At 37.9% G+C, this 26,739-nt stretch overlaps 2 protein-coding genes across 8 annotated transcripts; both read left to right on the forward strand.

The window, feature by feature from the left end:
- Nucleotides 1–244: 244 nt before the first annotated feature.
- LOC137983740 (protein C-ets-2-like) lies at nucleotides 245–3,903 on the forward strand. Of its 2 annotated transcripts, none has more exons than XM_068830916.1 (8): nucleotides 245–451; nucleotides 659–723; nucleotides 992–1,109; nucleotides 1,308–1,430; nucleotides 1,736–1,984; nucleotides 2,107–2,187; nucleotides 2,360–2,428; nucleotides 2,537–3,903. In XM_068830916.1, exons 2-8 carry the CDS (start codon nucleotides 673–675, stop codon nucleotides 2,965–2,967), a joined length of 1,122 nt encoding a protein of 373 aa, XP_068687017.1. In that variant the 5' UTR covers nucleotides 245–451; nucleotides 659–672; the 3' UTR covers nucleotides 2,968–3,903. The 2 variants fall into 2 exon arrangements, with proteins under 2 accessions (XP_068687017.1, XP_068687018.1); XM_068830917.1 differs by having other exon boundaries at nucleotides 324–451; nucleotides 1,739–1,984.
- A 2,736-nt stretch (nucleotides 3,904–6,639) lies between these two features.
- Nucleotides 6,640–26,051, forward strand: LOC137982814 (protein C-ets-2-like). Of its 6 annotated transcripts, none has more exons than XM_068829970.1 (13): nucleotides 6,640–6,867; nucleotides 7,028–7,156; nucleotides 7,598–7,782; nucleotides 8,902–8,989; nucleotides 11,786–11,839; nucleotides 13,653–13,766; nucleotides 16,414–16,494; nucleotides 17,048–17,086; nucleotides 18,403–18,480; nucleotides 18,891–18,983; nucleotides 19,432–19,503; nucleotides 23,053–23,290; nucleotides 24,989–26,051. In XM_068829970.1, the coding sequence occupies exons 3-13, from the start codon at nucleotides 7,636–7,638 to the stop codon at nucleotides 25,107–25,109; spliced, it is 1,125 nt and encodes a 374-aa protein (XP_068686071.1). In that variant the 5' UTR covers nucleotides 6,640–6,867; nucleotides 7,028–7,156; nucleotides 7,598–7,635; the 3' UTR covers nucleotides 25,110–26,051. The 6 variants fall into 6 exon arrangements, with proteins under 6 accessions (XP_068686071.1, XP_068686074.1, XP_068686075.1 ...); XM_068829972.1 differs by having other exon boundaries at nucleotides 6,674–6,867; nucleotides 13,656–13,766; XM_068829971.1 differs by having other exon boundaries at nucleotides 6,727–6,867; nucleotides 7,031–7,156.
- The last annotated feature ends 688 nt before the right edge of the window (nucleotides 26,052–26,739 follow it).

Raw genomic sequence — 26,739 nt, forward strand, 5'->3', positions numbered from 1 at the left:
GTGCTGGTTAGGCGATAACATTATATTTATAGCAACAACACGTTTATGAACCAGCCAATCAAATATCAAGAAAGGGACATGCGCACTAAACTCTGTTACGGAGAATTCGGGGTCCCATTTTGTGGACGTGATGCAAGAAGTAACCCTTGACACATACTAGGCTGTAATTGGTTGGTTTGTGTAAGTACTTCCCCCGCACCCTTAAAAACAAGTAAATATTACGTCAATCGTAACAAAATATGCATATTCATTCCGTCCCGAACCAATGAGATTCGACAACGATGAATAATGTGATATTTTTAGGGCGATAAACAGTCCCATTCCTAAAAGCCGAATACTAAAGCCCGTTTGCTTTTCTATTGTGCGTCAGTTGTCGTTGTTGAAGGAGAGAGTTGAGTTGTTTGTTCCTCACGAGTCGAGACGAATATTTTTAACGAATAGATTTTAAACGGTAAGTTTTTCATTTCTTGGTCTTCCCGAAGAAGCTTCTCTTCGTTCTGCCGAAGAGTCTGTTCGATTTTGTTTAAATTTCTTCCTCGCTTTCAAAGAATTCTCAATTTGGGTTAAAACTTCCGCATTCGGAAGGACAGCATTTTCCCTTCAAAGAAAAGGTTTTCAATTGCTTTGAACTTATCTAGCGGATTTCTTATTCTCGCAGAGAAGACATACAAGATGCCCGAGCTTAATATGTTTCATGGAATTTCTCTTGCTCAACAAGTTGAGGTAAGTGTTAAAGCCTCGTGCTACAGTTGATTTCGCTTCAGCACTGTTCGCATTTTCACACCTTGAGTGTTAAATTTTTAATGGGCATACACGCACAGAATTTTGGCATTGTTAGACTAATATTTTTGTTATTCACAGTCTTGATAGGATTTAAGTTAAAGTCACAACACAGAGATCGAAGGGCACACGAGGAATAGACACCCACGCGAACTTTAGTTCACGACTCGTATGTATACTAATTGACATTCTTCGCTATTCGTTTTCACAGGCGTTCTATCAGTTGAGTATGCTACAAGCCGCAAACCAGTCCAGGGTCCCAGAAGCGACCCCAGTTCCTGGATATGAGCGTCTCCCCACGCAGCTCACGAGTCTGGATATTGCATCAGGTACGGAAAACATAGAAATCGTACAACAATCCGAGTTGATGGGGTCCGACTTTTGTGCCTGCTCCATCGTATCAATCTTAAGACGAAAAATCTGTTCATGGGTTTCACTTTCGATGAATATGGGCGCACTTGCGACAGAAGGAAACGAACATTTCAGTTTCACTCTTATTAACATCCTGTGTTCGTTTTTTCTTGCAGCTTTCGATTTACCCCAAGGAAGATCGTACATGGATGAACTGATGTTTCCAGAAACAGTCGAAGAATTATTCAATGGTGAAAAATTTAATGGCAAACAGGCGTTGTACAATTTCGTGCAAAATGGTAAGGGTGTGTTTTCTTTCTTGGATTTCTAGGTGTCATGAAAGCTGTCTTTGTGAAAACAGCACTGTCATTTGAGTTAATTATGCTAATATTTAGTTTCGAAACTTTGCACGTGATGAACGCATGTCAAAATCGCCCAGTGGGTACACAAATTAATTATACTTGGTTGTCACAGGTCCAATTTCATTTTTCTTCATCAATATTCATATTGTTCAGAAATTGTTGTGGGAGTGAAGGTTCTTAAGACTTCCTCAGTTACTGAATGTTGCTGATTAATTAATTAATTAATATTCTGTTTCTATCAGCAGATGGAGATCAGCTTCCAGATTTAGACTTGTCTGTGTTTGATGAACTTTCAGAGGAACTCGTCAATGAACCATTTCCTACTGGCATGATGCCACTAACTGTGAAGGAGGAGGTTAAGTCTCCAGCGTCCTGCGATTCCCACTCTGTGTTTAGCTACGGTTCCTCCAGTCCTCCATACAGTCCATCCATCAGTGAAGCCAGCTCCCAGGCTTACAGCATTGATGAAGGCTTCCAGAGCGACTTTGAAGGTTGGTGAAACATTAATCTAAAATCAGTTCTCTTATCTGTTGCTGCAGACCGATCTTTTTGTGGGTTTGTGTTATCTCATCTTATGTCTTGCTTATCTACGTTATGTCCTTCTTTGTTGTAGAATTCTTGGACACCATGAGTGCTGGAGGTTCACCTTTGCCAGTACCTGAAAAAGAGGACAAGAAACCACTGATCAAAAAAGGTAAGGTGGTCATTATACTTTGCATGACAAAGTGCTTTCACGTTTTTCATTGTGGTTGGCCTGCAGTTTTTTTAACCTCTAGAATCATTCTATATGTTGGACTACACTTTGAGGCCTAGGTTCTATTGGTTTGTTTCTGGATATTAACATAACTTAAATGTGTTTATTTTAGAATCATCAGATGTCACACCACCCAAACAAAGAAAGAAGCGTGGACCAAAGCCTCCTGTTAAATATCGAGGTATGTGATATTGTTACGCTGTTACACTTGTGTGATTGTCTACTTTTTATGGTCAGCTTTGTTTCATTTGTGGCTGTTTGCTGATAATTTATACCTTCCTTTGTTTAGGTGATGGGCCAATCCAGCTGTGGCAGTTCCTTCTGGAGCTCATTATCGATCCTGCATCCACGCACCTAATCAAGTGGACATATGATGAGGACTACGAGTTCAAAATCCTGCAACCCTCAACAGTGGCAAAAATGTGGGGAAAGAAGAAAAATAAGCCAACCATGAATTATGAGAAGCTCAGCCGTGGACTGAGGTACTACTATGGAAAGAATGTCATTGAGAAGGTTCATGGCAAAAGATATGTGTACCAATTCATGTGCAACATTCCCAAGATACTGGGGTATGATCCCATGATGAAAAATGAAGACAACTGTGAAGAGTCTGTCTGTGGAGAACCAGTTTTGTCGCCTGATGTTGATGATCTGCTCAACTTGTCCACTGTCGAAGACGGTTTTGTAGCTGGGTCCCTTGACTTCAGTGCACTTTGCTAGTTTTTCCTGTTTTCTTTGTTGATAACCAAATCCAGTTGTGTTACTTCGGTGACGATTTTGTAGCTTGTATCAAGCAGTTCAATGACAGTCAGTCATTTTTATGAATCATATTGATTCGATCCTATTTCAAGATTTTAAAGAGAAAACTGTGCTAGTTCCAGATATAGATATGTGTCAGTCGTAGTGTCGCTTAAGATTGCCTTATATTGCATACTGTGTATGCTAAGCCAATTCAGTCTCTTATCAAAAGGACTAGTTATTATTGTTACTCATAGTTCAAAAGTTGTAGATTTTTAGAAAAGGCATTTGATTGAAATAACGTTATTCACCAAACTGCTGTTTAAAAAAAAATGTAATGGTTATTATTCTTAAATGAAGAGATTACAAGTTCTTGCCCTTTTCTTTTATGTTTCAAACACCAAAGGTTTAAGAGATAATCACTCCAGTTAGAAAAAATATTATTGTTTAAGATAAGTTGGTTTTGGGATTTTTACCTTGTATTAAGTTCATGGTCAAAAAAAAAAAGGTTAATGGTCAAGTATTGTGCAGGAGATACGAACTGTTGCCTTTGATTTGAAAATTCCCATGGTGTTACTGTACATGACTCTAGATACAAAAAGTACTAAGTTACAAGAATGTGCTTACCAAGATTAGATTATAGTTATAAGTGATATGTGTCACTTTTTATTGTTAAGCAAGTCTTTTGAGAATTTTCCTGGAAGTAATTAGGAAGCTTGTAGTAAGCTTTTATCTGTGTGTTTTTCAAGAGAGGAAAGTCAAGTTATTCTTGCCCTCGAGAAAGGATGAAGCATTAATGTTAGTCACATTGATTTCAAATTTTGCCAAACCGCTACTGGGTAGCCAGCAGTTGAGGCAGAAAATTAAGTGCTGTAAAGTTCTTTCGTTTTGTTGCAAATAAAAGTATGTCAAAATGTCTGTGTATCTCTTTTGCTGAGTGTGGGTTTATTCATTGTTATGATCAGTTAACACAAAAACAAAAACGTAATACATTTTTTCCTCCTGTAAAAAAAAACACTCCGAGCGCGTCGATAAAAATAAACTACCAGCTACAGTCAGTATATCCGGAGTTGCAGGAAAGCAAGGGCTTTTGTTAGAAGGGGGTGAGAAATTTGAAGCAGCCCTACATCAGTAGTATCAGAAATAAGAGAAAAAATGGATAAATCTGAATGGATAAATCTGGTTTTTCCTGAAAAAAAAAGAATTGAGGAGCGTTTTCGTTCTCTCAAAACTCTTCGTTGTTTCCTGAAAACATCGTACATGGCTAACCCCTCTTCACGTAAAAGTATATTGACGACACGATTGTAATGTCCACAACGAGGACTTGAAATTGGAACTCAATATAAAAGCCTGTTTGAAACTATCCCGCGAGCGCAGAGTTGAAATAAAATTGTTTTGAGATAAAAGCCATTTCTTTCAGGGAAGTTGATGCCAATCTCCATATCTCCCATTGTCATACATTTCCAGTGACAGAGTGGGATCTGGGTACGAGATTACCTCATTTTTGGAAATTAACAACGCACTTTACAAAATTCGCGTTAATTTAATGTAACTTAATTAATGTCGATGTAAATTTAATGCACGCTATTTTACAGCATTGCTATTTTAAAGCACCTTTATTTCATCATTACAAAACCTTGTTAGTTCCTCACTAGATCCTAAAAATGCTTCTTTTTCTCCATGAGACATATTTGTTTGTGCAGCAAATTCGTGTTACTGCAACAAACTGAGGCTTTGAAAGATCTCTTGAATTGATAGGGTCTAGTTAGGCTTCAAAACAAAATATTCGGCTGTAAAAAAAAATAGAAACATCCGTGGACTTTTTATTTATTCATTTATTTATTTATTTATTTATTTATTTGATTTATTTATTTATTAGACTTTCAACAAGGTTGAGGAAAGGGTGTTACCGGGTAATAATAATTAATCTTAATGAATAATGAATAAAAAATATAACTAATTTTAATATTTATTTATCCTGCGAAATCGCGCGGAATATCACTTGATACTTAGCCGACGAGGCCTTAGGCCGAGTGGGCTAAAATCAGGCGATATTCCGCAAGATTGAGCACGATAATTGTTTTATTATTCAACACATTGATGACAAAAAACAATTTTCTACGTTTATTGGAAAAAAAACGCTGGAAAAACTACCATTTTCGTCCTAGACACCAAAAGGTTCTAATTGTTTTAGTATCACCCAACCCAAAAAAGATAATAATAAAGTTAGCAAATGCATGTTGAAGAAATATTTATTTGGGAATTAAACGAAAGAAAGCCTCACGCTTTTCGCTACTCGAGAACTATTACTAATAGTCCTCTAGTAGCGTAGCCAATCATGATACAGGATTTGCATTAGTCCACTAGTTGGGTGACACTAATGACCCGTACCCCTTGCGGGCTACGGGTCTAATTGCATGGTTCTCTCTCACAAGGACTGGGAACCACCAAATATTGACCGCGGTCTAGATTTTCCTTTCTAGACCGGTAATGTTTTGCGGTGAAAAAGTTGCTCTAAAATGCAAAAATATTGCGTATTTTCTTCTACCAGTACTTATTTATGGAAGTGCCAAAAAGCATGATGAGAACAAAAGGTAAGGAAGACCAGAAAACTTTGGCATCACCACTCATCGCCGTTCGAAAGCAAAATGTCAGTACAAACCAGTTACATTAAACGAATTATATTGTTCTTGTTTCCCATAAAATAAACATCTTATTAACCGAGCTTAGTCAGTCTGTATGGGAATTAATGGTCTTGTGAGACCAATGGTCTTGTGGTCGGTCTTGTGAGATATATTCTCCGTACAGACCTCCTGTTCGTTAATAAGAGCTAAATATTAACAGTATCAAATATTAACAGTAATAATAATAATAATAATAATAATAATAATAATAACAATAATAATAATAATAATAATAATAATAATAATAATAATAATCAGGGGCACCCAACGAATATTATTTCCAAAATGCATAGTAATAGGCAAAAACGTCAATGAAACATTTTTAAATTTTCTAATTTTTTAATTTTGCTAGGAAAAAAAGGTGTTATGCACTCTTAAGATGATTATAAGCAAAATTCCAGCTCCCAGCTAGATATTAAGGGACTGCCAGCCGACTTTGTCACCGGTTCCCGGCCAGCAAAGAACGTGAATCTAAACCGCTCGCTAAACCGGCCAAAACAGGTTGTTTTTTCACAACATGTGAGAGGTCACCAGCGAGCTGACCTCATGTACGAGTTCTCCTGCAGCCTCTTCCAGTTTCTGTTCTCATCCAGCCATCACGGATTGAAATAATAATGGTAAAGTGCATGAAAATTAATAACTTGCCAGCCAGCTGCATAGACCAATTTCGATATATTAAAATTCAGCCCGAAACAAAAGGCATCATATCGAGGCTCTGGGGAATAAATATAAGGATTTGTACGAGTTTATTCCCCAGAGCCTCGAGATGATACCTTTTGTTTACGACTGAAATTTTATATATCGAAAGTGGGCTATTTCCAATGCGTAACACCTTATTTGGGTGCCCCTGAATTCCCATCAAAAATTTCGTGGAGACGAGAAGGTAGGAGAACACCTCTGTACCTCTAAAGAGCCTTCACCATCGAAGCAAACTTGTTCCCAGTGTCATCACTCTACCTTCCGTCGGAGCGAGTCTAAATGTAAGAGGAAGTTGATGTGACGTCACATCCAGTTTCTTGCCAGGTGCTTCAAACATCGTACGTGGGAAGAAATCCAGCAAAAATTACAGGAACTTTTGGATTTTACGCAAAACATCGCGTAAACTTTAAACGAGAAATCGTTTATGGTTCTGTTTGTACCAAAACAAGGATTGATTTGTAGTGAATTCAAGGGAGCTTCCGGCGGAAAGATGATACAGGTAAAATCGCGCTCACAACGCGTTCGCGTTGAGCGGAAATACACGCTGCATTGCTTTTCCCCTTTTCTGATATCTTCAGTTGTAGGCATAAGACAGTTTAGTGGAAGTGATTCTTTGTTGTTATTGCTTCATTTTTTTATGATCTGTTTTGCCTCTACAGCAGTGTTGAGACTGTACTTTGTTACCGAAGGAAGTAAAGTTGGTCTTTCACGGTCGCTTTGCTAATTGTAAACAGGAAAGGAGCGAGCCACCAGGCTACCAGGCGACTTTCGTGCAAATATTGTTGCAGGCAAGCCTATTATTCTATGTAATAGTATCATACGTGAACTCTTATTTTCAACCGAATGGTTCATCCTTTTGTTACATTTTTTACTTTCGTCTTACTAATTTAATTTCGTCAATGTCAATTGATCGGAAGTAAAGCGATGTTCGAAACAATTTATGGCGCGAAAGTCTTTGTCGATTGTCTTTTCTGGTGTTTGGTAGAGAGAGAGAGAAGTTTCCTTGTGGTATAGTTATATAAAAAGGACTTATTTGCAGTTACTTCAAACATAACTTCTGATCAGCGTGTAATGAATGCTTCACGACCTTTGTTATCAAAGCCATCATCGTACGTACATTGAGTCAGTGTAAACAAAGTGAAATTTGATTTCGCTGTTGCTTTGCCCTTAATTTTCTTTTATGATTTTTGTAATCTGTGAAATTAATTAATGTGCTGGATTTTTCGTAGGTTTTCAATCTTTGTGATAACTGTATCCCAGCAGCGGAATGGAAACTGATGGAGGTCTTCGTGGGATCGTCACTACACAATTACAGTGCAATGTCACATGCTCGGCTGGTGAAGTGAGGAATCTCTTGGAGGAGAAGCTAGACAGACAGCTGGATGGTTACATTGTTCTTTTCAATGACGCTGAGGTAAAACATTTTGAATAAGACTATGATGTTCTTTGGTGCTGACATTACATGCATGAGTACCTCAAGTCTAACCTAAATTTATAATCCCCAATACATATAAACATCATTTGAATGTTCCCTAGGGTATAATTGATCCCCCTTCCTTAGGGAGCTATTTCAGGGGAAATTCACGAAACAGTTTATTGACAAAAAGCACATGAAACATTTAAGAATCCCAACTGACAGAAGGCTGTCAACTATCTTTCAGTGAGGCGAGAAATTGAACTTGCACTACCCAGAAAACATAAATAATTTCTCAAGTGATTGGAGAAGGACCGCCTCCATATTTCTGAATAATAATAATAATAATAATAATAATAATAATAATAATAATTATGCTGTAACTGCATGTTTAGGGCATATGTTATGCTTGTATCATCTTTTCAAAATATAACCGTCATTGTAACCAAATTTTTAAATTTTAACGTTCTCTAATTGTAACGTGTATAAGCGAGAGAGGTTTGTAGATTTAAATTAATTAAACTAATGATGGCATGAGTAATGCCGAAACATGTATTTTGTTTGTGTTTTTTGTCTTAAATTTATTTTAATAATAATAATAATGATAATCAACTTTCTATTAATCCATTGACTCCCAGGGGTTCCCCATTGACGAGTGAAATTGTCTGGTGTTAGACAGAGTAAAATACGGTTTGGGCGTCAAAGGGGTAATGGGGACATCATTGAGTGATTAAAGTATCAAGATTACATCGCCAAGCACAAATTTAATGCTTTACTTAATGAATACTTGGAGGGCTACTCATGAAATCAAATGCTTAGATTTGCTGATAGCGGAAAACTTAAGCTCTTAAAGGAACACCAATGAGACAAGAATAGAAGACCAATGTAGTTAATCTACATATGACTCTGAATCCAGGAGTCAAATCCCATAATTATCATTGAAATATTTATAATTTTTCTTTCCATTTGCCTGTTTTTTTTCCTTCTGTACTGCGTTAGTGAAAATTATTTTGAGACAACAGAAGTTGTGCATGGTGAGAAAGAAAACGAGACCTTTGATTTGGCTGTAATGGCTTGGCCATTTTGTTGAGGTCTTTATTTCGTATTATTCTTCCTAAGGTAAGTTCCATTCAAGCGATTTTGCCAGATGAGAGTATTGTGGACCAAGAATCTCAACAGACACTAGTACTCAAAGTTGTTGTAAATGGTGAGTTGTGACTATTTTCCACTGGATATGAAATGGCACAAATAGACCATTTTACAGTTCTGTACTCAGTTAGCAGGCCTTTGAATAAAATCGAGGGTAGAGTTGACCTGGTTTGATACCAACCTCGTTGCTTTTGCTAGGTATTAAAGTAGAACCTCGTCAGCATTATGTACAACAACATGATTTACATAAGAAAAACTTTGAAGTTTGTATCAAAGCAAGGTCAACTCAGGCCTCTCTTTTATTCAATGGCCTGTTAACTGAGGACAGAACTGTAAAATGGTCTGTTAAGGTCCAAGTGGAGAAATCAGAATCTCAGGAGTTTTAATCATTGAGCTTCAAATACTTACTCCTGGACCCAGGTGTTCAAAGCCCAATAATTAAGTTACATGTAGTTACAGTGGAACCTTGATTTAACAAACCTCTATATAACGAAGTTCAACGAACCTCGATATAGCAAAATCCTCGTTATAACGAACACAACCAAGAAGCCCAGACGTAAAATGTACTCCGATATAACAAAGAAATGTCAAAACTTAACAAAAGATAAATGCGAAGTATAACAACAAGGATGACTCCCATTAATCCTGTAACTATAAAACAATTTTACAGTTACAGGAACAGCTCATTATAAATTTATGCAAAGACTGCCAATATTGACACATCTACAGATCTGCTTTATCTGGCTTTTGTCTCTTACTAGTTCTATTAACTTCTTTATTTTTGAAGGCTTCTAGTGGTAACAGGTATAGGTAGCCGGAATTTCCAGTCCAATGTCCTTGTTTCTCCATTAAATTTTCCAGCCACTTCCACTGAAATTTTTCCTCCATGTTTTAAAAGCAAGTGAAACACACCAGGAAGAAGTAATCGTTCAGATCCTGAAATGCTGGGTAGTGCAATGTAACATATCATTAACCACTGATTCCCGGGGTTCCCCATTGATTGAGTCTGGCCAGTTCAGGTTGGTTTGGGTGTGAAAGGGTTAATGGGGACAGTTTTTCAGTGAGTGATTAACCCTTGGTTCCCCATTGACGAGTAAAATCGTCTGGCATTATAGAGTAAAATACTAAGTATGGCCGGTTGAGACCAGTTTGGGTGTCAACGACTTAAAAAACAATTATTATTAATTAATTATACCTCGATATAATGAACAGTTTGGTTGTTTTTCCGCAAATTCATTTTATCGAGGTTTTCGTTATAAAGAACCCTTAATTCACGAACCGATTTCCTAATTCCCTGGGCACTTCGTTAAATTGAGGTTATGGTAATCCTGGATTACTGAAAACTTAAGTTGCAGTTTATTTATTGATGAAAAGAAGTTTTCACAAGATTTCTAGCCTTCAAGTATGAATCAGAACTTTGCTTTCTTTCAGCAAAAAATGGCATTGTCAAAAGAGGCTTTTTTGACAGGCAAAATGCATACCACGATTGGTATTTAATCACAGATTAGTGTCAATCGACTTTTAAGCAACTAGGACCTGTTAAGTTTGTTGATTTGTCTAGCAAGTGCTTTCACAGATTGCACAAGTTAGTAGGCTCAATAGTATTATATGATTCAATGTGATGAGGCAACGTTGGTGGTGGTAATGTTGTATTGTACCTGTGAGAAATATATGCTAGACTATTTTACTCATAAATGGTAGAAATACTGCCGAGGGGAAAGGAGATGGTCAAGTATGCTTGTGGTAATTTAACGACGGTTTATCATGGAATTGAAAGGAGATTTTAATAACCTCTTACTAACTAAGCGGGAGGGCCGTACTGGGGAATATTGGCCCGAGGTCGTGGCAGTATGCACCGAGCACAGTGAGGTCCGTACAAAAACGACCGAGGGCCAATATTCCCCAGTACGGCTCGAGCTAGCTCGGTCAGTAAGTAGTTTATTATATGGTTTTTTAATTACCTTTTGCTTTGTTTTTGCAAGCCCGTAATCGGCCCGTGGGCATTACGGGAGAATAATGCCCTACAATTCAGTCACAATTAGCCAATCAGAGCGCACGTTATATCGGCTACAAACACTAGCCATATAATAATAGGTCTTAATTAATTTAACCCTTTCACCCCTAAACTGGCCTAAACAGGCCAGACAATTATTTTATTCATCAATGGGGAACCTCCAGGAGTCAGTTGGTTAAGCAAGGACCAAACAAAATGTGGATCCACCAGACTAGACCCCTTTTGGACCCCACTGGAGAAAAGAAAAAAAAACAATAGTTTGAGGATATGAGCATTTACTTCTTGAAATGGTTTAAATAAGTGCCAATTACTATGATTCATGTTGCCCTTGAGTAGACTCTGAATCATAAGTGAGTATTATCTGTTTCATTTAAAGAAACGATGCAAAATAAATACCCTCCCTGAGAGGACAACTTGGAAGGAACTAGTGGTCCCAGGCAGGAATCATTTCTACCCCCTCCCCCTCATAACACCAGTCTCTTTCTGTAATGATTACCCTGCAGAAATTCCAGAGAAAATACATTCTTATTCAAAGTAGTAAGTTTCACACTTGATGGTCTTTATAATACTTAAATCTGTGGCTTTGTGAGTTTTTTATAACTTAATTTATGCATGTATGACAATACACAACATTCCAAGATTTCAGCCATTTTAGTATTCTTTTGTTTCCTTGCAAATTAGACCTTGTTTCCTCATTCTTAAACTAAAAATTCAGAAGAATATTTAACCTTGAAGGAGGCATCAACGGCTAATTTGAATACTAAAATGGTTGCCATTTTGGAATAAGGGTTATGTTTTATAATAATTTCAGTTTTATTTTTATCATTTCCTCTTTCACAGATGATAAGCTAAGAATAGACATCACAAGTATTCAAAATTTCTCTTTACGTGAAGGTTAGTAATTGTCGCTACAGTGCAATAATTATTATTATTATTAATAGTTAACATCTATAGTGTATTCACCAAAGTGGAGGTGGCTTGTGGTTGATACTATTTACAGAGTCTGCAACAATTACAATAATATTTTTGGGCCTTGATTATCCCGTGTGAGTGCTTGCTTAGAGGTAAATAGCAAAAGATATTTGGGATTTGAGTAGCCAATCAGAGCACTCCTTCAATGCTATCCACTGTTTTAGTATATATACTAATAATTTATTATTGGGCTACTAACAAGAACATGGTGCCTAATCCTATAAAGTGCTAGGAAGTGATGTTTATTTCCTTTGTAAGGTGGAACATTCCGCACCAGCTCTGACTGTAAAAAACAAGGATCTCGAAGCAGTCGCTCACAAAGTCTTGGGTGTTACCATTCAGAGTAACCTAAAGCGGAATATACGTGTTAATGAGATTGTACTTGTAGGTATTAGGCATTGAAAAGGCTACATTTTCTGTGAGCTCTTAAACGCAGTGATCTACCTTCCCCTGATCAGTCTACTTTGCAGTTATCGGGTTGAATACACGGATACTGTTGTCCTTTGTGGCTTTTTTCCCCAGCTTTCTGAGAGAATTTATAGGGTGCGAAAGTGTTTCCTTTGAATTATTTTACCTACCTTGCACTACTTAGAAGCTATTGACACCTCTTGATGGACAACACTGCGCTTGAGAATTAAGAGAGGGGCTTTGTCGGAAAACTTTTAAGGAGTTGAAAAAGCCTGCGTCAAGTCTCTGTCACATCACATATACCACCAAGTCATCTATGCATGCATTGCCACTCTCTTAGTTTTAGCAAAAGAATGTCACTATTCAACTGTAAAACTCAGCAGCTTAAAAATTAATATGCTTTTTACAACCTGGCTTAATTGAAGAAAATGCTTATATTTTTTACAGTGTTAAATTTTTTGTTGTTATTTACTGATAGTTCAAATGTGTTATTCTCGTTTTTTCTATTTTACTTCAGCTGTATGAAATAATTGCCAAGGAGTCAGGCCTTCTGAAGACAGAAGGCCTGGCGAGGCGGCAGCTTATAGAGCCGCGAGAAGATTTTTAGGCGGACGAAATCTCAGAAGTGCTTCAAATTTAATTATAATGTAGACCAAAAGCTGTAATGTAGACCAAAGCGATGAAATGTTGACCGTAGCGATAACCAATGAGAGTGCCGCACGAGTACGCAGCGTGATGTTTGCAGCCGCCAGATCACGCAAGCTTGGCTCGTTGGCACTTTAGCGACAGCTATAACTAGTAATATTGTAAGGCCCAGCCCCCATACATTGTATAAACAAAACAAATTTGTAGGTAGTTTGTGTAAATCTTAAGCTGGTTTTTACTGAACGAATACAATCCCTGTTGCCATGCATCTGTTCAGTAATAGATCACAGATGATGTCAAAATGTGGTAAGAACAAACAAGTGGGTCACAAAGTCACAAGGCGATAACCAAGTTGATCGCTGATGTTCTTACCACATTTCTACATCTTCTGTGATCTGTTACTGAACAGACACACGACAACATGAAATCTATTAATTTTGTTTTAGTTATAATAAAAAATTGTAAGTTTTTTGTGATGACATCAGCTACATCTATGCGTCTGTCCTCTAAATAGATCATGGGTGAGAGCCAATCAAAATACATGTATGTGTGTTATTGAGCTGATTATGTAAATAATTACTATAGATAACGTGATTGTAGTCAATTGCAATTTGCTTTTGGCACCATGGTTAACAATAAAAGACATTGATTTTGTAATTCCATTTCTTTTGGTTGCTTGTAGCAGACATGTTGCCGGTCAAAGTTGAGGCACCTGAAGATAAATCTGGTGACATTGACTCTATATCGGATCAGCAGGCATCAGAGGAACCTCTAAAGAAAAGAAGAAGATCATCAGGTTTGTCTGCGGCAAAAGGCATGTAACACTAGTCTTCAGTTCATTGGGACGTATACAAAACATGTGCCCTAGGGCCATGGAGCACCCCTGTGGACCCGGTCCATGGTCTACCCCTGGGGACCACCCCTCATTTTGTAAACTCAATTTGTTTTACAAGCAGAAAAATCCCTAGACGAAAGAGAGAAGTGATCCTCACACTTATCTGGTAAATTTAAGCAGGAGTCCATGACTAAGAGCGAACACCTCCCATACTAAGCCTATATCACGGTTTTACAGACCAGGAGCCCATGTATGATCTATTTTTAGACTACTTTTTCTGCAAAAAGACAATTCCAGTTTGGTGACGCTATGACGTTGAGTTAGTTCCTTGTGATTGGTCATCGTGCTCCTGCGGGAGTCTCATTAGCGGGAAATTCAATCTAAAAATAAATCGCGGTCTGTGAAAACTCGGTGACAGGAATAGCCTGTTATAGACACTTCTACCACCAATTTGGTGGCTCTAAAGGGATTCATTTGTAACCCTCTTTTCAAAGATAAGTTCATTTCATTCATCGAGTCTGGCTGTGTCAAAAAGTGGGACGGGGGCGCAGGGACAGGGGATATGGGCACTCGCAGACTCAGCAATGCATTTTACCATTATCTTAACCTTTCATCATCTTTTACAAAATCCTTGTCTGTTGATAGGAAATGCGTTGTACCCTGTTAAGTTCCTCGTTTGTACAATGTGAAACAAAGGTATAGTAAATATATATAGTATAGTTTATTACTTGTGTTCATAAAAAGGTGACTTTCATTATACTGCTATCAAGTTACACAGTGGAGTAATTTAGGTAAAACAAAGGGGCAATTTTTGCGTTAGGTCCTTATTTATTTGACATACAATGTAGGTATCATAAACGAAGCCTTGGTATGATCATTTCTCACATCATTTTTCAATTCCCCAAGTATATCAAGGCTTGAATTTCAATAACTGGACAACCCCAAGCAAGACTGTATTTCTACTTTCTGCATCCTAATCTTTTCATTTTTAATTATGCATTTCACTTGTTGTTGTCTGTGCCACGTGACATTTCTTGACTACCCTATACTAGAGTAAACTCCCCAAATCCTCCCTGTCCTAGAGTAGCTGTTTTTCAGAAACTACTGAGGTCACTAGCACACTGACAGTATAGCCAAAACACAACCTATACCACAATCTTTTCTCTCTCAAAAAAGGATTTATTTATACTTGTTTAGTTTGTTCAGTCTCTTCCTTGTTTCCTTAGTCTAAATATAATCTTCAACCAAGTGGTCAGTTTTGTAATAAATTATCCCTTATTCTAGACCCAAACTCTCTGATTTATGTACCCTATGCTAGAGTAAACTGCTTGAAAACCATATCCTTCACAGTGGCAGGTACCTAAATAGCCCATATGTGGCAGTACCCCCCTTCCCGGGCCTTCTGGCCCTGTGATGACAAACATTTTCGACAACATCATCGGTGACATCCCAAATTTTTCATCAAAGGTAACAAATTGAACAAGCACAGTTACAGTGCCTCCAACAAGGACATTGGCCTGGTATACAAACATCAATTACAGAGAAGAAGTCATAATTAAGGCTCAAGTTTTTGTGCAACAACAACAACAAATGCTGCATCATGAAATTTCAGCTTAAGTGTCAGCAATGTTCCATTAGGTCTTCTGCTTTGTTTTACAGTCGAGCTCTGTGACGGGTGGCGAGAATGACTTTTCGAGGATCCAAGTTTTGAATTTCGCTGTGTATTTAGCTGCTACTTGAAAAGCATACAGATGATCATTTCAACCTTCTTTTTACGTTGAGATGTTCTCCCATTTCTGAAATTCTTTACTTCGAAAATGCGTCGCTACTTTCCGGAGTCCCCGCGTCCCCGAGTCCCCACGTCCCCATTTCCCCTGTCCCCGCGTTCCCGTCCCACTTTTCAACACAGCCATCGAGTCCTTCACCAGAACAAATGAGCCCAACAAATCAACCTGCTCCCAACTGAGTGGCTTCGAAGCTCAGTTGGTAGAGCATTGCCCCGGCATCGCAGAAGTAATGGGTTTGAAGCCTTTTAAAGTTGCCTGAATTTTTTAGGTGTCTATTATTAGAGACAATTGCTTAAATTGTCCAGATAATTGTGAAGATCACTTCCCTCTTTTGCCTAAAGATTTTTCTGCTTGTAACTTTACAAAATGAGGGGTGGTCCACAGGGGTAGTCCATGGATCGAGTCCACAACGGGGTCCATGCGCCAGGTCCACAGGGGTGGTCCATGGACCTGGGGTCCATGTTTTGTATACATCCAGTTCATTGGCGTTTTAAATACAAAATATTGTGCTATTGTAAAATGATCGAAATATCTCTACCTCTAAACATCATTTTAGGCATACATGTAAGGTTAGCGTTAGTAAAGGCTTGGGCTGTTTCCACAGTCAATCTGCATTTGTGATGAAGGAAAAAACATGCATGTACCACTGTGAACAACCTAAACACATTCCAATGGCAATATGTGAATTCTGTTTGGAAAGCATTTTTGGTAAATTCCTTATATAGTTTTATCAGTTTCATGCCAAGAAATCTCAGTGTACTGGTCATAGGGCTTCTCTGAGAAGTCACACCAGTCCTGTAAATATACATTGTATGTTTCAGTCAATGCATCCAAAATGATGCAAGTGCAGGAGACAGCATCTCAGCAAGTGCCAGTTATCAGTTGTGCCGCGAGCACTGAAAGTGAGTTATTAATTTCAGCCTCTAAACAATCTCCTTTGAAATTAGGCATGTCGTTGTATCCCATTTTGCTAACTTCATTCCTTTTTCCTTTTATCTCAGTCTGTGGTTCACCAGTTTAGAAATTATAAAATAGTAACGTAAAATTATTATTATTATTTCCTGAACCCAGAGCACAAAAATGAAGGTGTAAATTAAAAGTGTAACATTTCGTTCAACTCAATCAATTATTCAAACTTCATCACCCACCATAAAATGTGACTGTTAATGTCATTTTGACTTAGGTTTTTGAAGGGCACTAAAATCATATCGTACATGTTGGCTAATTCAAAGCAATTGACTCTATTTAAAGAGGGCTTCAGTGGTAAGCAGGTCTCAATCAACTCCCTTATGTGACCTTTGGACGTGTTACTTTTGTTCGACACAACTTTTTATTTTGATCTGGGTTCGGGAAATTAATCCAGTGATTCTGTAGCAGGAAGAGAAGAATATTTCTGATTGTGTATTAGATTTTGTCATTTCATTGTATCACCTTACTGTCTTTTTGGTGTTACAGATGGTACACAAGGACAGCAGATTTCAGTAATTAAAAATGGTTGGTAAATATTTCTCCTAAAACCAAGCAATAACGTCCTCCACCCCCCACCTCATTGTACTGTGTCTAAGTGCATCATCTTCACCCTTCACAGTGATGGCTTGTAGTCCAGACTTTATTCTGATTTTCTCCAGACACAATTATTGTCAGGTTGTTTTCATGGTGCTGTATAAAACATTGACTTCTCAAGTGTATATTTTGATTGAAATCCCTCACAAGACAACTGACGAAAATAATAATTATTGGGATTTTATTATAAAGTTTGCATGAGTTTCAAGTACATAACTCTTACATGTACTAATCTACATTAAGAGGCATACTGTTACTTACAGCCAGGGATTTTCCCAATTTTATGTAATTGAAAAAGAAAGCAATTTTAGTGCACTTTGAGAACTTTAAATCATGCAAGAAAAAACAATTCAATTAAAGGGACCCAGTCAGGGTTGCGACTGTGTTGACCTCGACACTAGTTATATTAGTCGAAAAGCGTCTCCCTCAGCCCAAAATCAAATTGCGTGTGGAGTTTATATGCTTGAAATCTGTTTCAATCCTTTCAGGTTTTCATTACATTTTAAGTCTACAAGTGAAAACCTGGTTCACTCTGTACTTCAACTCATCCTACGTGATTATTTAACAAGGCCCACCTTCAACCGACAGGCATTGCGAGCCGTGGAACAATTTTCGTATATAATAGTCCCCCCAAAGCTGAAATTCATCCAATCAGGTTGCTATGATAAGCAATGCGAATTTCCATAACAAAAACAAATGGTTGAAAAGTCTGTCAGGTGGAAGGTGGGCATTTAGAGTAACTTTACTAAAAAATGGTGTTCAGTGGACACGTGTAACAACTGACCGTGTTTTAAGTGTGTAGTAGTATAGAAATGGCTAACTAAATAAAGACATTAAAATGCTTTATTATTTTACAGCTATGGAAGTTAAGGCATCTTATAATATTTAGTAATGGTTAAAAAACGAGCAGCAGTGTTTTATCGGGTTTTTAAAACACAAGGCGTAGCCGAGTGTTTTTAGACCCGATAAAACACTTACTGCAAATTTTTTGAACGGCTTAAAAAACATTCCACAAAGAGCATGTCCCTCTGGACTCAAAACAATGGTTCAAATTGTGAGAGGTGAATATTAGCATACAAGAAAAACAAGCTACACATGTATACCCTATTAGTATTCTTTATACAAAGAATACTAACGAGGAGTAATCAGGATATAAAGCTCATACACGTGACGTTTTATCAGTGTTTTGATAGGCTGTTAGGCTCATGAATTATTAATGAGTTTTTTAATTGGTATCAAAATACTAGGTGGTGACAATTCTGCCATGAAAGATGAATCATCCTTGATGGACCTCTCACAAGTTCAGACATCGTTTTCCTTGAAAGGTAAGCTTTACATCGACCATAAAGGTCCACTAAATGAAAACACTAACTTTGAGAAAAATTTTTTCTCAAATTCAATAATAATGATGTGCTCATTTTCATAACAATAATTCTTTTACGGTCTAATCAGTCTTCTACCTTTCTTATTCACTAAGTGTTCTTCCCCATGACAATGTCGTGTTTTTAGGGTGTAACAGATTCATTTTCTAGCCAGTTGTAGGATACCTCACCCATGTTGGACATTGTGAACAAAAAGGAACAATCACAAAAAAGTTCTATCTTGCAGTTACATTTTTGATTCCCAGCCGTCTTAATTTTTTTTACTCTTTTTAATATATCAATTTCTTCATTATTATCATTGCCAACATTAAAACTCTAATATTTTATGCCATTTCTTTTATTTTTTTGTAAAGGTTTAGCAGGCATCTCCCCTGATGTGACAGCAAAGATCGTCAGTTCTTCACCTCAGAACAGTCCTGCTGAAGTGAAATGTCCCCCCACTACAGGTAAAAGTTTATTTGGGAATGAGTGAGAATTTATCGACGAATCACTGAATAGATGTTTTATAAATACCCAACAGAGTGCTGATCATCACAAAAACGGTTGATATGCCTTAGCATGCTGTCATCTCATTACTTTTGTAGGCTCTTAGCACATGGGCATAACACTAATAATTTGTTGGCGAAGTATGTTATTCTTGTGAAAAGGTCTGATCATTGTGATCATTGTTGTTCTTAGGCGAAGTTTGAAGCTGGTCAGACGTTTGACCCAGCAACTCCAAGTGGACTTCAACACAATCCTCATTACTTTCAATGGCATTTCCTTAAAATTGTGTTTCATTTCCACAGCACTTCTTCACTCTGTTTGGTCAGTTCAAACCTATCCGTCCAACATTATAAGGACTTGTTGAACCAAAGCCTTACTTGTTTATTTCTTTATTAAATTTTACATTAGATGCTGTGAGTGGAGATGATGAAGAAAAAGCCAAGAGTATTGATGGAAAGCCTTGTCCAGGAAACCGATCAGGTAAAATAGAGAAAAGTATCATTTTGACGAAGTGAAGTCAGCCTTAAAATGGGAAGAAACAAAAATAAGCTTTTAAAGTGCATATGACTCAAAAACATTTATTAGCTTGTTCGAAAGAGCTTTCAAAATGGTGAAGAAGAGCATTTACTTTATTGTGATAGCACTCTTGGTAGCCGAGCTATTCAAGATTTTGATGTATGCAAATTCGATGACTTGTGTAGTCACATAGTGGACACAAAACTGTGTAAAATCACAAAACGTGGAATATCTTTGCAAATACAAAGTCTGCAGGGTTGAAATTTTGCATAGTTGATGTGCTACCAAAACTACACATTGTAATTGTGATTATGATGTCACCATAGCAACATACTCGTTACCAGACCTCTACCTTTCTGATATCGAAAATGCCTTCTTTGTTGCTTTAGAGTCTAAAAGACTTCCTTGTGCTTGTGCTGTGTAATGTCCATATTTGGTCACACGGACTGAACGAACAACCCTTATTGGGGAGGAAACTCTGATTTCACCCTTTGGATGGAGGGCGCCTGGAGCCCATTGCATTGCTATGGAAACGTCACACTGGGCCATATCATGAAACTTTGTAACGAGTATAGGAACTGCAAAAAGTTTCAGTTCTATACAGAAAAAGTATTTAGAGATATTCCATTTTTTGTGATTTTACATCATCTCGTGTCCACTATATGACGTCACAAGTCGTCTAATTTGCATAAATCAAAATCTTGAATAACTCGGCAACCAAGAGAGCTATCACAATAACATAAACGCCGTTCTTCTTCATTTTAAAAGCTCTTTCGAACAAGCAAATATATGCACTTTAAGAGGGAGGATGTTCTCTTTGTTATTCATATGCAGTATAATAACCACTTCAACTAAAGAAAGCCAGTACTGCCACAACCACCGACGGGTTGGCTCAGTTGCTTGAGTATCAGACTACTGTTCGGGAGGTCGCAGAATCAAAACTCCGACCGGTGGCTCAACAGTCGGGTTCTTTAATTACCTTTGACTTCCAATCCGGCTTGAACCGGCCATACTTAGTATTTTACTTTGTGTAATGTCAGACAATTTTACTCTTCAATGGGGACCCCTGGGAGTCATTGGGTTAAATGACTGAGGTGAAAGTGCTGCGTCAGTAATGACATCTGCGACTGGGTGGTTAGATTCTTGGATAAGGACCAATGATGAACTGAAGGCCCCGTCCCACAACCCTTTGAACAATATTCATAACCCTGTGGGACGTAAAAAAACGCACACACTGTTTGTAAAGAGTAGGGCATGGAGCTCCCGGTGTTGTGGTCTGCCCTCTGTAGTATATATAATGGTTGGGAGGGTAAATGCTCGGAGATATTAACTACACCAAGCTACTCTAAAATGTGAGGGTAAATAAAGACATGATACAACAACAATATTTACTTTATTGATACAAAGATTTAGAGAATATGACTGACCCGCAGGTAGCGTGAGCTAATCTAGGCGGGCCAGACTTACAGTTTACTTAAGGATGAGTTATAAATACAAATAAAACCGGGAGAAACGCAAGTGAGAGAATAGATAAACAAACGACGGAAGGAACAGAATATATGAACAACAGCAGATAGCAGTACATTGAAAAAAAAAGTAGCTATTTGACTAATCCTACTTTCTTTATAATTGTAGACGTTTCAATATAGTCATTTTCGTTTATCAATATTTTAAAAAAGGATTCCAGGAATTTCTCTTTTGTAAGCTTTCGTCGTTAAATCTCTAAGACGTTGGGGTATCTCATTCCACAATTTTACGCCAAATCGGGAAAAGGAACGCTTTTGTATTTCTAATGAGTTTTTTCCAGAGGTGGAGGATCTCGTGTTGTATGAGTGGACGACGGATAATTTTTGAAAGAATTTTAAGATGTTTAAACGTGTGTCAACATTATTGACATCATGCATCAAGTAGGAGACAGACTCATAATACAGAAACGTCAGTGGAAGGACATTTGTGATATGGTATTTCATTCATCGAGTCCTTTACGGGAGCACATGAGCCCAAGAGTAGCTCAGTTGGTCGAGCATTGCGCTGACATCGCAGAGGGCATGGGTTCGAATCCCATTGAAGCATCGTGAATTTTTCAGTTTCTGCGCTTACGTTCTGCGCATCTCCAGATACTCGGACTTCCTATGGGTGATGCTTACTAATGCTGGGATATTTTTGCGCGGTTTAAAATTATGCAGAGAAAGTAGATCTTAGTAAGTACTATTGGTATCCAAAAACAAAATTGGGGGTAACCGTGCATTCTTTAGAGATAATTGAGCTTCAATTTGAGAAAGAACGCCAAACATTGCTTTGTATTTTAGAGCTTTATACAAATATTATTCATGAATTATCTGTGAAAAATGCGTGGTTACCCCCAATTTTCTGTTTGGATTTCAATAACACTTGGGAAGATCTACCTTTCCTGCATAATCATAAATCAGGGCAAAAATACCTTTGAATTAGTAGGCACCGTCCTTAAAGTGGCTCAAACCGGTTCAATAATTTATAATTTAGACGGAATATGTTATTAGAAAGATTAACTCTACAACACTGTTTCACTTAATGGCAATGCCATGGTACCATATGAAACACCAATAATTGCTTAACAAGATTCTTATATTAATGTGACGTAATAAATTACCATGGCAACAAAGAACCATCTAGAAACGCCCTATATTTTGTGTTTAAGCGCTTATATCTCAAAAACGAACTTGGTGACCCCCATTTTTTATTTTTGAAAAGTGATTAGCAGGCTAAGATGAAACTCTCTGCAAAGTTTAAAAAAATTCTCTGGAGCGGATCTAGAGGAACCTTAAAATTTTTCACTTGTTAAGGTGAGTCTGCTGCAGAGAAATTTTTTAAACATTGCAGAACGTTTTATCCTAGCGTTCTTATCACTCTCCCGCAATAAAAAATGGTGGTCACCGAGTTCGCTTTTGAGATATACGCGTGTAAAGACAAAATATAGGCTGTTTTTAGATGACTCTTTTGTTGCCATGGTAACAGCGTTACGTCGAGTACATGTTGTTAAGCATCTATTGGGTGTTTCATATGGCATCATGACATGTTACCATTAAGTGAAAAAGTTCGGTAGATTCAATCCTTTCAAATAGTATAGCGTTAAAACTGGTTTGAATCTCCTTTTAAAGTGCGAGGATCACTCCTACTTTTCGTTCATGATACGATAAGTAGGCGAACTGTATTTTGAGTAGTGTAATTGTATTGTAAATTATTGTAAGTAGTACAAGTACAAGTAGTGTAAAGTGTAGTTAAGTAGTCAGTATGCATGGTGTAGGTATACATGTAAGTATAAAAAATTAACTAATTAATTAAAAAAAGATAAAATATTCTTAGCCAATCAGAGGATAGAGCACAGTAAGGAAAAATCATAATTTTGAGTTATTTGGAAAGTTAAAGAGATTTAAGCTTAGAAAAACTGAAAGAATTGTGGATTTTTGCGTTTAGAGAATTAAAATTGGGAAAAGGCCTTTCAGTGTTTGAATTACTTCCTAATTTGCACCGTAGGTAACAATGGACAGATTCAACTGTGGCAATTCCTGTTGGAGCTTTTAACCGACCGAGACAGTCGCCATCTGATTATGTGGGTTGGCGAGAACGGCGAGTTTAAACTCAATGATCCAGAGCAAGTTGCACAGCAGTGGGGAAGGAGAAAGAACAAACCTGCCATGAACTATGAAAAACTAAGCAGAGCTTTGCGGTATTACTACGATGGAGATATGATACATAAAGTGCACGGAAAGAGGTTTGTGGAGAAAAGAGGTTAAAAAGTTAAGAACTCCGGCAAACACTAGTAGTGGTTACCCCGTTTTATGTAGCAAAAAAACTCACCTTGAGCTTATTGCTATCCCAGGGAAGGGGGCGGGGGGAATAAAGTATCAATGCCTGTTGGTCTCATCTGCTTTTTCAGTTGTCCTTCTCGCAGATCAATTATTTGCCGAAGCCGAAGGCTTCGGCAAATAATTGATCTGCTCGCCACTGACAAATCACGATATTTTGCGATAACTGAGTTCAATAATTGTTCTATCATTCGATGACTGAGTTAACTTTATTTTTCACAATTCCCAACAATTAAATCTTTTTCTGAAAGCTCAGGAAAGCGAACTGCCATTTTCACACAAGAGCGTGGTTTCCATTACGCATGAGCAGAATATTATTTGCAGCAGACACTTATTTGTAAACAGTTATTTTCAGGTCACGTGGTGGGCTCTCGGCCATTGAAAAGGAAGGAAAAAATCCATCGAATGATAATATTATTTGTTAAAAGAGGAACATGACATCTGGTGTTGCACGTGCAACCTCGTTCTCAGGGAGATGGAATATACACAAAAAACTTATGATAGTGCAAATTTCGTTGATGTTGCCTTTATGTAAAAAAAATCGATTAGTAAAACTACGATCCAATAAAGCCTAATATTCTTCAGAAATCTTCACGTGCAAAGGCCTAATCGTTGAACGTTGTCTTCACAGCCAATGACATCTAAGCTTAACTGACAGCCGACCGATACCATCACGACTTTTTTGACCAATCACATTAACGACCAGAGTGTTTATACCATCTGCTGACGTTACACAAATCACTTGACTCTGAAGATGACTTCCGCTCAGGTTGTCGAAACGTCAATGTCAGGTCTACTTCACTTAATTAAACCTTTTTTTAAAGACAAGCCATGGGACAAGAAATTGTGGGGTGTCAAAGACGCAGGGTGATTATGGCATCGATACCGACTACAAAGAAGAGCACTTTATTGGAATAAAATAGTTAGGAGACCTTTATCTAATGTAAACTTCTTCATAAAAGCCCTGGAGATAAAGAAGTTCGTCAAGGGTTATAAACGGTAGAATTGAAGATTATGAGCCGGTTGTTGAAACAAATTTATATCAACAATTTAAAAGTCCAACTTAAAGTGCAGTTTTCAGCAATCGTATAACCTCCAGAACATTTTTGAAGTGCGTTGTTGGAAGTGGAAAATTCATTTCTTCTCTGCTTCTTGCCTTCTCGACTCTGTTTTAAACAACCTTTGTATACCAGGCCCTGGTTGTTCGAAATGGGGTGGATAAATCACTATCCACTGGACAACTCAATTGGTTTTGCTGGTGCTTATCTGCTGGATAGTGATTTATCCGGTGGATAGCGTTTATACACCTTTTGAACAACCGAGGCCAGGTTTGCAAAAATGAAGATGATTTGGAGCGCAAATTAGAGCATGTAAGGCCAGCTGAACTTTGTTTAAGTAATCGCTATCTTTGTTACTGTAGTCGTTGTCTCAGACGTCATCGTTTTGTAATGTCCCTATTCAATTCACCAAAGACGGTTAGGTATTTTTACAAAGAAAACTCCAAGTTCAGAAAATGCCATTCTACAAGCAGTATCACTGGAAACACTCTTATTGCGTTGTCGGTTGTATCTGGTATGAGTATTAATCCTGTTTATATCTCGTAGGTTTGTCTACAAGTTTGTGTGCGACCTAAAAAATCTATTGGGTTACAGCGCAGGGGAGCTGAGCAGACTTGTATTAGAAGCTGAAGAAACGGCGAATGACACAGAACAAGCTGCCAATTGAGGACATAATCTACTGTTAGAAATAGCTATATATTTTCGTTTTAGTAGATGAACAGCCAACCTAGTCGGTCACTCGCTCTCGTACTTGAGCCTGATTCGATTAATAATCCTGTAATTCCAGACTGCTATTTTCATTTGTCCCTCTGACATGTGGCTTCTTTTTTATTACTTCTGTTGTATTTATTGTTTCGTTCTACAATACCATACCCCGTCTGGAAAGCTACAGGGTCTCCCCCTGATTCACGCATGCGAGGCAAACCCATGCACATGTAAATGAAAACCTAACGAAATTCGAGGTAACAATACCAGTTCCATTCCACCCCGGTTGAAGTTGAGACAAACATGGCGTCAGCCTCGCCCACCATTTTGAAAAATGACTTGAACTGCGCCTGCGCCTGGGCTTGCTTTCTTTCTTGTGTTCGCGTTGTAAGTGCGAAGCAGACGACGCAGTCCAGCTGTGCTGCTTGTGACCTTTCAGTAGTGTTGATTTCTCTTGTGATTTTTCTCGAAAATCTCTCTGAACGGCTAAAGAACTTAATCTGAGTTAAGGTTCTGAAAATTACATTTGTAATTCTCCAAGCGAGAGCGGCCCTATACGATGTCTTGGAACTTACGCTTCGCGGCATTCGTCAAGGTAAAGAGGGGTGTGCGTTTTGCGGGAAACGTGCGCATTACCTTCCGCGCATACGCATATTTAACTATTCAAAGAATTGTACCTTTTTATCTGAAACTTAAACTTTCGATAAGCTGAGAAAACACAAGCACGTTTCAAAATTTGAGTCTTCGACCTAAAAATCACGCGTGACATAAGTTGTGTAATGTAAAGTAACTGCTTAAAATGTCAGATAAAGCAGATGTCATATCATCTTGCTGACGTAGTTTTTTTTATGGTGAATGACAATGGCTATGGCTGTGCCACTAGAATAAAGCAATGAAACAACAACTGTTTGGTGTCCTCTTTATTCACTTTACAAACCGAAAAATATAGCAGAAGGTAAAGTCAAACAATTGGTTCTTCACAAGCAGAAGCGAAATCCTCCCCATCTTCCTCTTGTACTGTGAAAAACAGTCGCTGTTGTGCACAAAACAAAGATACATTCAATCCATTGCATCGTGAACCCTGGTGCATACTTGTTGTCATAGAAACTTGATTCATTTGCATTTGAATGACCTTCATTTACATAAGGCCTCGTTTTGATGACGAGGCTCGGATCCTCATCCTGTACTCGAGGAAGATATTTTCTTCTGTTTGCTTTAGTTTATTACCCGAGGTAACGGAAATGAAACGTAAAATAAAACGAACGGGAGTTACTCGCACTCGCATTTTTTTCGTTTTAAACCTTGAAAAGAACACTATAAAATCTTCTTTAACAACTAGTACTCGAATTTTTCATAGTTATTTCAGAGTTGTCTGGTTGGCACAGTTGGTAGTGTATCAGACTTCAGTGCGAGAGGTCGCAGGTTCGAATCCGCGCTAAGGTAAGTTGGAGTCTTACAAGGTAGGTAGAATGACAACTCGGCCGCGAATAAGGTGAGTAGTGATAATAATAAGGGATAGGGGGGTAACATAATGGGAGGGAAGGTAAAGTAACGGGAGGGGGGTGACATAAAAGGGGGGGGAACACAACCGC

The sequence above is a fragment of the Montipora foliosa genome, chromosome 13 (genome assembly GCF_036669935.1).
Source record: "Montipora foliosa isolate CH-2021 chromosome 13, ASM3666993v2, whole genome shotgun sequence".
Taxonomy (NCBI): domain Eukaryota; kingdom Metazoa; phylum Cnidaria; class Anthozoa; order Scleractinia; family Acroporidae; genus Montipora; species Montipora foliosa.

What these genes read in the sequence shown, in the direction of transcription:
- LOC137983740 (XM_068830916.1), top strand. Translation starts at nt 673, where the DNA reads ATGCCCGAGCTTAATATGTTTCATGGAATTTCTCTTGCTCAACAAGTT. An exon ending in GAAACCACTGATCAAAAAAG is followed by an intron (nt 2,188 to 2,359) that starts GTAAGGTGGTCA and finishes TGTTTATTTTAG; the next exon opens with AATCATCAGATGTCACACCA. An exon ending in GCCTCCTGTTAAATATCGAG is followed by an intron (nt 2,429 to 2,536) that starts GTATGTGATATT and finishes TCCTTTGTTTAG; the next exon opens with GTGATGGGCCAATCCAGCTG.
- LOC137982814 (XM_068829970.1), top strand. Translation starts at nt 7,636, where the DNA reads ATGGAAACTGATGGAGGTCTTCGTGGGATCGTCACTACACAATTACAG. An exon ending in GATTTCAGTAATTAAAAATG is followed by an intron (nt 17,087 to 18,402) that starts GTTGGTAAATAT and finishes TCAAAATACTAG; the next exon opens with GTGGTGACAATTCTGCCATG. An exon ending in GACATCGTTTTCCTTGAAAG is followed by an intron (nt 18,481 to 18,890) that starts GTAAGCTTTACA and finishes TTTTTTGTAAAG; the next exon opens with GTTTAGCAGGCATCTCCCCT.